General features: G+C 52.9%; 1 protein-coding gene across 2 annotated transcripts; it reads right to left on the bottom strand.

Moving 5' to 3' along the window:
• Positions 1-3,692: 3,692 nt before the first annotated feature.
• PPP1R14A (protein phosphatase 1 regulatory inhibitor subunit 14A) lies at positions 3,693-10,254 on the bottom strand (the record flags this gene model as incomplete). 2 transcript variants are annotated; one of them, XM_080909263.1, is made up of 4 exons in its annotated part: positions 9,951-10,241; positions 7,873-7,953; positions 7,380-7,412; positions 3,693-6,220 (listed from the first exon to the last, which is right to left on the bottom strand). In XM_080909263.1, exons 1-4 carry the CDS (start codon positions 10,149-10,151, stop codon positions 6,092-6,094), a joined length of 444 nt encoding a protein of 147 aa, XP_080765389.1. In that variant the 5' UTR covers positions 10,152-10,241. The 2 variants fall into 2 exon arrangements, with proteins under 2 accessions (XP_080765389.1, XP_080765390.1); XM_080909264.1 differs by lacking the exon at positions 7,380-7,412 and having other exon boundaries at positions 6,130-6,239; positions 7,869-7,953; positions 9,951-10,254.
• Positions 10,255-11,594: the final 1,340 nt, after the last annotated feature.

An 11,594-nucleotide genomic window follows, 5' to 3' on the forward strand; every position in this document is an offset into this window, starting at 1 on the left:
GGCATCAAACTCCATCTGTCCCTGTCCCCATCCGGAGTGCTGGGATTAAAGGTACTTTATGGTCATTTCTCTTCAATCAGGAATCAAAAGGACCTGCCACTAGAGGGCAGTGTGGCTCAGTCTTTGTCCCACAGAGACTGTTCTTGTGTTTTGGGATGGAGAAGCCACATCCCAAATATTGGGGCCTGCCAGGGAGACACAGACTTAGTTGTGACCCTATTCAAGGCCTGGGCTCGAGGTCTGCTCCCCACTTCCACACCCCCACACCCAGCATCATAGGTTCCTGCGTACAGCTAGGTACAGTGGTAACTACTGTGATTGGCTGAGGTAAGTGGATAAAAAGCTTACGTTCTAAGCTTGCTTTTTTTTTGTTTTGTGTGTGTGTGTGTGTGTGTGTGTGTGTGTATCAGTAAGCTTAGGCCTTGGGAGGTGGGAATTGGATAATCAGGAGTTCACAATCATCCTTGATGAAGTTAAAGGGAGCTGAGGAAGCCTTCAGTGAATGCATGTTCTTTGACATAGGCACAGCCATATTAAGGTCGTCATACCCACGGCGCGACTTCCCCATGGTGAAAGATGGCAAAACCTTCCTTTGCTTCAAGTGCAGATGTGATGTTGACAGTATGCGCAAAAACTAGCCGCCAAGGCCTCCCTCTGAGACAGGCTAAGCCACCCCCCTTTGCTGGGGCTCTGAGTTGTTGAGTGGTAAAGGCCCCCTCCACCAGACCAAGCACAGACAATTCGGCCCTAGCTTTTCTGCTTGTGTCTAAAGTCTGTCCTTTCCTTGTCTCTCACTGCCAGGCCAGCTCTGGACACCAGGACATAGCAACATATCAATTTGGAAACCAGACTAGGCTACAAAAAAAAAAAAAAAAAGCCCTGTTCTCCCTCCCAAAAAAGTTATTAGTCCATTCACATCTGCAAACTCCAGCTGTTTCCATGTGACTCTGCCCGCTCTGCAAAAGGACAGCATTTATACGTAAGAGAGCTAGGCTTTGGAGTGACAAAAGGCTTGGGTCTGTGGCTGCTGCAGCTGGAGGAACTGAGGTGGGAACCCCTGGGCTGTGGCAGCCTGGGCTGGGAGTCCACGTGAGAGTGGCCATGTTTCCAACCTCTGATGTGTCGAGTTTGTTGGGTTCCAGCTAAGGCTTCAGGGGATGCTCTGAAGGCCATGGGCAGGTAAGAAAGACAACTGGAAGTTGGGACTGTTTGGTATGTGAGGGAAATCTGAACAGACGGGGGTAAGAGCGTTTGCCTGATGAGGCTCTTCTTCCCATGGGACTGCAGTCCAGCATCCCAGGGGACCCAGACCTGTGGCTGGAAGAGTGGAAGGCGGAGCTGTGTGTTTCTTTTTTGGCAAACTGCAGCAGAGAAATGGAGCTGATGATTGGGCTGTGGATGATATTCAATCCCAACCCCCAGCATTTAAGGAGGTGGAGGAGGGATGCTGAGGCAGGGGATTTCAAGATAGATGCCATCCTGGGATACATGAGAACAGGTCTCAAGGTAAACAAGAAACATGATGGCGAACACCTGGGGCCCTGGCACAAAGGCTTCCTGGTGGAGGCGGTGGAGCAAGGCAGGTGCAGAGCTGGTTCCAGGACAGCCGGGACTACACAGAGAAACTGTTTCAAAAAGAAGACCAGTCTGTCAGCACCGAAAGCAGGAAGGCGCATGGTGCAGATCCCAGGCCTGGATGCCCTGAGTCTGGGCAACAGCAGGGTATCCAGTAAGAGTCTCAGGAATGGGGGTGGAGAGACGGCTCAGTGGTTAGAGCACTGACGGCTCTTCCGAAGGTCCTGAGTTCAATTCCCAGCAACCACATGGTGGCTCACAACCATCTGTAATGGGGTCCGATGCCCTCTTCTGGTGTGTCTGAGGACAGCTGCAGTGTACTCACATATACTAAATAAATCTTAAAAAACAAATATTTGAAGGAGAGGTGGGAGAGATGGAGAAAGTGTGCGGTGAGAGGTGGAACTAGAGAAGCCACTGTGGTGAGGGACAGAGCAGGGTCAGCTGAGGAGACTGCTGTCCAGCCTTCTGGAGTTAGCACAGGCTCTGCCCATGAACACACTGCCCAGCCACACGATCTGCTTTGTGCTGCCCCCAGAGGTCATATTGGGCCATGATCCGCCATCCCTACTGTCACCCCAAGGTCCCTGTTGATGTGCATGGCCTGTTCTGCTGCATCTTGGTCTCTTCCCATCTTGCGTTGCCGCAGGGACACCGGGAGGGGGAGGGAGTAGCCTTGGGTTCTTGTCTCAGCCTCCACAACTCTGGGATTGGCCCACATCTACTTTGGAATATAGTTTTAAAACTAATGCATGCAGGTGAGCACTCTCTGAAGCTCAGGAGGTGGATGCGGGAGAATCAGGGGTTCAGGGCCATCCTCTGCCAAATAGGAATTTTTTTTTTTTTTTTGGTTAGTCTAGGCAACAGGGAACCCAGACAAGACAAAAGATAGCCTGATGGATGGGAAGGGAGGGTGGGTGTTTGGGAGGGAAAGGCTCAAATAGCCAAGGAGGCAGCACTGGAAGACCTCGCATCTGCATAGGCTGCAGTTGGTAAATATGACCACTAGGGGGACTAATAGCAAGGAACCCAGGAACGGAATGAGCCTCAATTAAACTCACATGTCCTTCGGTGGCACCTTAAATTCTGTGGAAGAAATTAATAAGGTTTACTCTAACAACAGGTATTCCTTGGCAGTGCCTACAGGAGGATTTGGTACTCAGAAAAGCAAGGTGGCGAGGCCCGTGGGAAAGAGGCCAGGAGGTGCGGATACCGCCAGCAGAGGGAAACGTGACCAGAGTGGAGTGAGGAGAAAAAAATTACTTTTAAAGTATTTATTTTGGGGCTAGAGAGAGAGATGGTTCAGACATTAAGAATCCTGGCTGCTCTTCCAGAAGACCCAGGTTGCATTCCCAGCACCTACGTGGGGCTTACACGATGAAGGAACCCACTGGGTACCATCATGGTTGACTTGCCTGGAACTGTGGTGATGGATGAGATTTCTGTGGTCCATAGAGGAGGCACCAAGCAGTGGTGATGGGGTATTCAAGGTCATAATGACATACTGGGACAATTTCCTCTGTGGTCTTCTTTTTCCTGATGCTGCTTTTGTATAATTTGATGCACGGTTTTAAATTTGGATGGAGTTCTGATTAAAATGGGATTTTAAAAGAGCAGAATTTATTAATATTTTCCTTTTATATAACTTCAGTTCTACGGACCTGACAACCTCTTCTGAGCTCCTTGGACACCAGGCACACACGTGGCACTCACATACGCGTGGGCAAAACATTGGGGCTCATAAACAAACATTTTAGAAAGGCAGATCCACCTGGGTAGTGGTGGCACACGCTTTTAATCCCAGCACTCAGGAGGCAGGACCAGGCAGATCTGTAAGGTCGAGGCTACCCTAATCTACACAGTGAGTTCCAGGACAGCCAGAGCTACACAGAGACACCCTGTCTCAAAAAAACAAAAGACAGATCCTCAGACTGAAAACAAAAGAATGAATGAAAGATTGACTAATGGGAAAAATACCAAAACTTGACTTTTTGAAAAAAAAAATATTTATTTGGGAGAAGGCACGTGTGGCGACCAGAGGACAGGCTGTAGAGGAGCTCTCTCCTCCCACCATGTGGGTCCTGAGGATGGAACTGTTTGTCACGCTCAACGGCAGGTGTCACTGAGCCAACTCAACAGCTGCGGGGATGGATTTTTATCAAAGTGGGGGTGAGGCGACTTTGGAGAAAAGGGGAACAGGGTGGGCAGAGACTATTAGAAGCTCTGAGAAAAGTCATCATTTGTCTGTCTCGTAGGAAGCAAACTGGGGGGGGGGGCAGAGGATCCCCAGGGAGGCATGTGACACAGAGAGTGAGGATGGGGAGTCACCAGTAACCTTTGGGGACAGCACACCGCCCGAGTGTGATGCAGAGCATCTCCTGGGTGGGTGGTCGGCCCCTCCCTACCACAACGTGTTCGTCCTGCGTACACACCTAGTCTCTGCCGGCGCCTTTGGCAGCTGCCTCTTTTTTTATTTTACTTTACTTATTTGAGAAAGAACTGGGCTAAGTAACCCATCCTGGAACTCAGTCTTTCTGCCTCTGCCCCAAAAGCTGCAGAACACGGCCCTCTGCTAAGTTTTTTGTCATAGCGTTTCTCTCTGTAGCCCTCCCTGGCTGTCCTGGGGGTCACTCTGTAGACCAGGCTGGCCTTGAACTGGGAGATCCGCTTGCCTCTGCCTCCCGAGTGCTGGGATCAAAGGGGTGTGTGACACGACCACCACCTGGCTCTCGGTTTAGAGGCACACGGCCTCCTGGTGCTTTCGCTGTGACCTCACACTTACATAATTCCACTGCCTATTCATGGGATCATCTCCCAGATCTGTTAGCAGTCGCCAGCACCTTAGTAAGAATTAGACAGGGGCTGGAGAGATGGCTCGGAGGTTAAGACCAGAGGTCCTGGGTTCAAATCCCAGCAACCACATGGTGGCTCACAACCATCTGTAGTGAGATCTCATGCCCTCTTCTGGTGTGTCTGAAGACAGCTACAGTGTACTCACGAACATAATAAAGATAAAAATTTAGCCAAAACTAAAAATGACCTGGCAATAGGGGTACCGCAGTCTAGCACTAAACAGCTGGGCCCCGGGGCTCACCATGTCCCAGCTTTCTAACAAACGGCATTGGTGATCTGGGCCTCTGATAATGTCCCATCAGTGATGTCCCTGTTTGTATTCTATAGACAACTGCTGATCTGACACAGTGAACGTCCAGGGCTTGAACTAGGGCTGGTCACTTCCACAACCACGAGGAACCAAAAACAGGTTCTGTGAAAGGGAAGTACAGGATTCTGTGGCTCATGCGGTGTTCTCAGACAAAGGACCCGGTGAAGGGGACCATTCGACACCCACCATCCCCCACTCAGTCCTTTGCACCGAGGTAGGAGGAGTCTGAGAGGCAGGTCTGTGTGGAGACTGCTGGGCCTCCAGCACAGCCGGGCAGCCAGGATGAGCAGGATGTGAACTATCTTTCCTCACTGGTCCAGGACAGGCAGCCGGGCAGCGCGTGGGTAGCGGATCGGGTGGGCGGTCTCACTAAGATGGGGGAATTGTTTTCCTGGACACCCGAACTTTGGGGTCAGAGCGTCAGTCACACGGAGGCTGTTAAGCAGCCACTTTCCACTTCCAAGATGTACGGAAGGCGTTGGTAATTGTCAGTAGATTTCCCTGCCTGGCTCTGGGCACACTGTCCGTCTGATCAATAGTTGATATTATCCTCCAAAGAACCCTAATATCGACCTGTTTCCAAGTTCACTCTGCAGATATGGTTGGAGCAAACTGTGTAAGTTCTTGTCTTGGTGCCTCTTCTTCCAGGAAGCCCTCCAAGATATTTTTGCTCTGTTGAGGATGGAACCAGTGCCTTGATTATGCTAAGTAGGTGCTTTACTGCTGAGCCACACCCCTAGTTTCTCACTGGTGGTTTCTAGCGAGCCCTCTATTGCCCTCTTGCTCCGTTTTTTCCCCTGGAGAAGGGGCAAAGGCTCCTCGCATCCCTGGGACCTAAGCCCACTGTGCACTTCTGGGCTCATCGCCCCCTGACTGAATTGGGCTCTCTTCCTCTTTAATGCCATTTACTGTTGACCTGTGGCCTCAGCTCCCACCCTTACACCACGCACACTCTGCGTAGAATGGACTAATGACCTCGTCGCTGGGTGATGTCCTATGGGAAGATGACAGGGGGTCCCACTGGGCCGCGCACATCCCTCTCGGCCCAGGGATCTGGCCCTGGCCTTCCCCAGGAGCTGGGACTGGGTCCATATGGGGGAGGTGGGGACAGGATGCGAGTCTCCAGGACGCCTCAGGGTCAGCAGGGTAGGTTCTCAGGCTCTGTGGCCAGGAGGAATGTCTCTCCGTCTGTCAGGGAGGGCCAGCTGTGGCTTAGGGACCAAAGGACAGGGGCTGCAGAAGGCCAGGGTAACGAGGAGAGGAAAATCCAGACACCGGAGGCAGTTACCGAACCATTAAATACAACTTAGAAACAATCTGGGCCTTGGGGGTGGAGCACAGAGGTGGGCGGAGTCAGGGTGGGGCGGTGTGGGCCCGGTCCTGGCGGGGGCTCAGGCTGGGGTCATCTGAGGGGCTGGGCTGCGGGAAGCCCGGCTGCTTGTGCAGGCCCCGAAGCTTGGCCAGTAGCTCCTGGACGAAGTCCTAGGGACAGAGTGGGATTCTGAGAACAGAGCACGAAAAGGGCCTGTGTCTTTTCGGGCAACAGCTTACTCGAAGTGGGAGCTGGGGCCAAACAGGGAGGGGGTGGAGCCTAAGAGAAGCAAAAGAATGAGGGGAGGGGCGGGTAGAAAGATTGGAGGAAGCTGAAATGACTCCCTGGGCCGGTAGTTGTACCGCAGGCAGGGGGATTGCTATGAATTTACATGCTTAGACCCTATCCCAAGAAAAGTGGGGAGGGGTGCAGAAAGGAGGCTCAGCGGTTAAGAGCAGTGGCTGCTTTTCCAGAGGATCCGAGTTCAATTCCCAGCACCCTCGTGGCAGTTCACAACTGTCGGTAACTTCAGCTCCAGTGGACCTGAGCCCTCTTCTGGCCTTCATGGGCACCAGGCATACGTGTGGTGCACAGACATCCATGCAGACAAAACACATATCCACATACAATGAAGTAACGTGAAAACAGATGGAGAGAGAGACAAAGACCCTGGTCTGAGAGAAAGGCTTATAGACAGACACAGGCTCAGGAGAGGGAGATGTTTCTCAGGCTGAGAAACAGTCCCCAGAGACCAGGTCTGAGCCAGCTCCAGGCAGACTGACAGGCGGTGACGTTTGTCTCTCAGGCATCTAGGAGCTAAGGGGAGAACCATGAATATTTTCCCTTTTAAAGCTGGGAAGGAAGTGGGCGTGGCTGCGGTGCCCAGTCCAGAACCTGCAGGATGGGGGCCTCCAAGGGGTATGCAGGGAGTCTCAGGGCGGTATAGACAGTCACGGTGGAGAGAGAGGGTGAGCCCCCGAGACAACCAGCAAGGGACAGGCACCATATGGGCAGAAACAGGAGCTCCGTGGGGGATGGGCTCTGAGGCAGCAGCCTGTGGAACCGGTGACAGATGGGAAGGAGGGAGAGAGGGGAGGAGGAGGGGAAGGAGGAAGGAGAGGAGGGGGAGTAGAGAGGAGGGAGGAGGGGGAGGAGAGGGAGGAGAAAGGGGAGGAGGGAGGGAAGGAGGGGAAGGAGGAGGAGACAGTGGTGACAGAGAACAAGACAGAGATGGGATCCCTAGGCCTGTTCCCATCCATCCTGGCTATGGCCAGCCTCCCCCTCCCCCATGAAGGTGAGGGGTCCACTCATGCAAAGACAGAAACTCACCTCTGTGGGATTCGCACACGCCTCCAAGAGTCCCTGGGGTGGGGGGAGAAAAATAAAAACCAAGACACACAAAGAAATAGTGAATGACTCCCTCAGAGGCCCTCCCCTTTCCCAAGGGAACAGCCTATCCCAAGGTGGACTGCCCAGGCGGCTTCAAGCAGGAGCTCAGAGCGACTAGAAAGCCAAGCCTCCGCAGTAGGGTCAGAGGGGAAGGACAGGGCAGCTGGGCAGTGCTCCTAGCTATGGACAAGCTGTGTGACCCTGAGCAAATACTTCAGCCTCTCTAAGTCTTATTTTCCTTGCAGGGGTAAACATGCCTGCCTACTTTATAGTGTTTTGTGGAGATTTAACGTCTGGCTTAGGAAGTGTTTAATAAACATGTCAACTTGGGCTGTCCGGTTTAGGGCCCTGTGAGTTGTTGGACGGGGCGGAATGGGAGAAGGGGGAGAGAAGGGGGGACACGCTCTCTCTCTTCTCCTTTCCCTCCACCTACCCGGATTTTCAGGCATCTTTCCTCTTCACTGTCCAGTTCCAACAGCTCATCGATGTTGACCTCATCTGGCATGTCTGACTCCTAAGACCAGGGAGAGTGGGCTGGTCAGAGTCCACATTTCCCCTGAACCCCACTCCACAGCCTTTTGTCTAGGGCTCTGGAGGCAACTCAGTTCACCAACCCCAGGCCCAGCTGGCCCGGCCTGCAGCAATAATGTGGCAGGCAGGGACAGCACCACTGAGTCAGACATCTGGGTCTGGGGTGGGGGTGGGGGGCGCGTGAGGGGAGTGACGGATGGGTGGAAGAAGGCCCAGGCCCTGGTACCAGCCCGATGCCTGCACCCTTGGCTCAGCCCCGGGGGCGTTGGGGCTGGCACAGGGCTCTCTCCTTGGCTGCAGTTCCTACTCAGCAAAGCAGGCCCGGTCCAGTCTCGGAATGTCAGATTCTGGGATTCGGGAGGGATTGGCTTCTGCCCTTTCATGGGAAAGTCTTAGCGGTGGTGGTGTGGGGGAGGGGAGCCAGCTGGGGCGGGCCCCTTCCCCTGGGGACAAGAAGGGCTTCTGGGCTTAGGGCCAGCCAGGCCTCCCTGGGCCACATTGCAAGCTGCTGGGTCAGAGAAGTGACCACCTAGGCTCACCATGGTTAGCTGACAAGAATCGCCTCTGAGGGGAGGCTAAGGAAGGCCTCATGGTGGTGGTACAAAGGGCATCTGGTGGACAAGACCCAGCTATTCTGGGCCAGAGGCCCCGGGGCCTAAGTCCTGCTTTCCCAGTCTGAAGTCCTGCTGCTCAACTGGGGCGTTAAGGTGCTGTCCTGTGTGGGAGATGGGACCTCTGGGGGCTCAGTGTGCTGGGCCAGAGGCTGAGGAGACGAGCTGACCTGAGTGTACCCAGTGTAGCTGCCTCCGCCGAGTGGCTGGCTCACGTCAGACATGGCAGATGGATGGACCATCTTTATTTATCTGGGTTTTTTCGTTTGTTTGTTTGCCTGTTTTAAAGATAGGGTCTTTCTGTGTAGCGCTGAATGACCTGAAACTCACTCTGTAGTTGGCTCACAGAGATCTGTCTGCCTCTGCCTCCCCAGCGCTGGGTCTAGAAGCTGTGAGGTGTGACACCATGTCACGTTTGCTTTGAATTTTTTCAGACAGAGTCGCCTTATCCAAGGTTGTCCTTGAACCCCCAATCCCCAGCCTTCACCTTCCAAGTGCCGAGATCACAAGCATTCTTGGCCATGCCCAGCTTGGTTTCTAACTCTCTGTATTCCTGGCACACTTTTACCAGTTCCGTGTGTAATCTCCACAGCTGTGCGTGTGTATGTGTATGTATGTGTGCATGTGTGCATGCATGCGTGTGTGTGTGTGTGTGTGTGTGTGTGTAAGCACTCTGCCCTACGGTTTGTAGGAAGCTATACTTTTTTTTTTTTTTTTTGGCAGCAGATAATGGCCCTATGTAACTGGAGTCACTTTGTGTCCCCGGGTAGCTATTGGAGCTCCGAGCTGAAGCTGATGTGTATCGCTGTGCAGCTGTATCTCTTCCCTTGGTGCTGGGGTGACTGTGTTGTGCGCGTATGTTATTGTGCCTGCGGCAGGCCATATTGTCCCTTAAATTAATCCACTTGTGTTCCTGTGAGTTCGTGTGTGGCTCACTCTGGTGCTGTGTCTAAGAGTGGCTGTGACTTCCGTCATCTGTGTATACTGTTGCTTCCTCTGCTGAGTCTCTGCCGTCCTATCTCCTTTGGCACCCATGTCTATGTTTGGCTTAAGGACATCCCCTGTCCCTATCCGTTCTCTCAATATGTTGGCTCTGTCCCGCCCCCGCACCCCCTTCTTTCTCATCTCCAGACCTTGCTTCCCAGCACTGGGTGGTCTGGATACACACACGTCTGGGGACCCTGAGTGCATGTTTGAGTGTCCACAAGCTGGATGCCTCTGAGCATATAGACCAGAGCCTTGGGGCACGAATCGTCCTAGCGAGGGCAGCTGTCGGAGCACCATCGGGCACGTGTTAGGGTCACCAAGGTCGCAGGGTCTCAGGCTACCTCAGTTCCCCAACCCCAGTCCCGGTCCCTCTGGGTCTCACCCTGCCGCGGTACAGCTCCTCCAAGCGTCCGTCGATCCACTTCTCCACGTCCAGGCGCCGCTGCAGCTCCCGCCGGTCGTACTTGACGGTGACTCGCGCGTGCCGCTTCTGCAGCCCACTGGGGCTGCCCCCCGGGCCGCGGGCCCGCGAAGGGGACTGCAGCTTGCTCAGCACGCGCTTGCCCAGCCGCTGCGCTGCCATCACGCCGCCCTCTGTCTCCACTTTGCGTCCTGCCTCGCGCTTGGGGCTCTTACGAGCCGGGGCGGGGCCGCCGGGGGCGGGGGCTCGTGCTCTAGGACCCGCCCCACTCCGGCCACCGGGCCTCAGTTTCCCTTCCTATAGAGGCGAGCAGGCTAATGTGCAGGCTTCGAGTCCCGGGTCCAGCGGGGTTGCAGATGGTATGGGGGCGAGGGGTGTCCATCTCAAGAGAGCTCCGGGGCGCGCAACTCCGGGCGGGGTCCCGGGACACGCTCTGGGGTCGGTCCTGTGCGCCCTCTGGCTGCAGAGAAATATGTTGCAGGGGCGCCCGGACTTAGCTGTATGTGTGTGTGGAGGGGAATTGGGGGGGGGGAGGTAATCCCCCTGAAGTTTCTCTTGTTAAGAGACTATTAGCCACGTCTGGCCTTGAACTCCTAAATCTCCTGCCTCCACCTCCTAAGTGACGCGATTCCAGACCCACCACACCCAACTTTTTCTTTCTTTTTTGCCTAGAAGGGGATCGGAAACAGAACCCAGGACCTCAGGGATGCTAAGCAAGTGCTTGAATTATCACTTAGTTCACCCCATTCACTCATTCACACGCTTATCCATCAATATATCCATCCATTTATTCACTTGTTCCAGTACAGTGTTTACTGAGTGATGTCAACAGCGTGTTACTCTGGTGCTTAGGAGGTGGAGGCAGGAGATTCAGGGTGAGCGTGGGCTACAGAGTGAGTTTGAGTTCAGGACAAGCTGAACTGTAGACCCTGCCTGGATGACAGAAAGATAGATAGATAATAGATAGAAGAAAGATAGATGATAGATAGGTAGATAGATAGGTAGGTAGATAGAGGATAGATAGTAGATAGAAAGAAAGATAGATAATAGATAATTAGAAAGATAATAGATAGTAGATAGATAATAGATAAAAGATAGATAATAGATAAAAGATCGATAAATGGTAGATAATAGATAGAAAAGATAATAGAAAGATAGATAATAGATAGACAGATAATAGATAGGTAGGTAGATATATGATAGATAGAAGATAGATAGAAAGAAAGATAATAGATAGATAATAGAAAGATAATAGAAGATAGATGGATAGATAGATGATAGATAGATAATAGATAGATAGATAGATAGATAGACAGATAGATAGCCAGCCAGCCACCCTGGGTGAGTGAGATAGCCCCCTCCTTGGTAAAAAAGGCTTGGTGCTAAGCCTTAGGACATAGCACTATGAGTCTCAACTACTGAGGAGGGGTGGTAAAGACAGTACAAGAAGCTGAGACAGGAGGATAGATGAAAAATTGAGGTAAACATGGGCTACATGCTGAGAATTACCTCAAAAACAGGAGCAGAGGGGACCTGGAGAGATGGTTCAGCAGTTGAGAGCATCAGCTGCTCTAGTGAAACTGCACACCACACACACACACACAC

This window comes from Micromys minutus (genome assembly GCF_963924665.1).
Source record: "Micromys minutus genome assembly, chromosome: 32".
In the NCBI taxonomy this organism is placed as follows: Eukaryota; Metazoa; Chordata; class Mammalia; order Rodentia; family Muridae; genus Micromys; species Micromys minutus.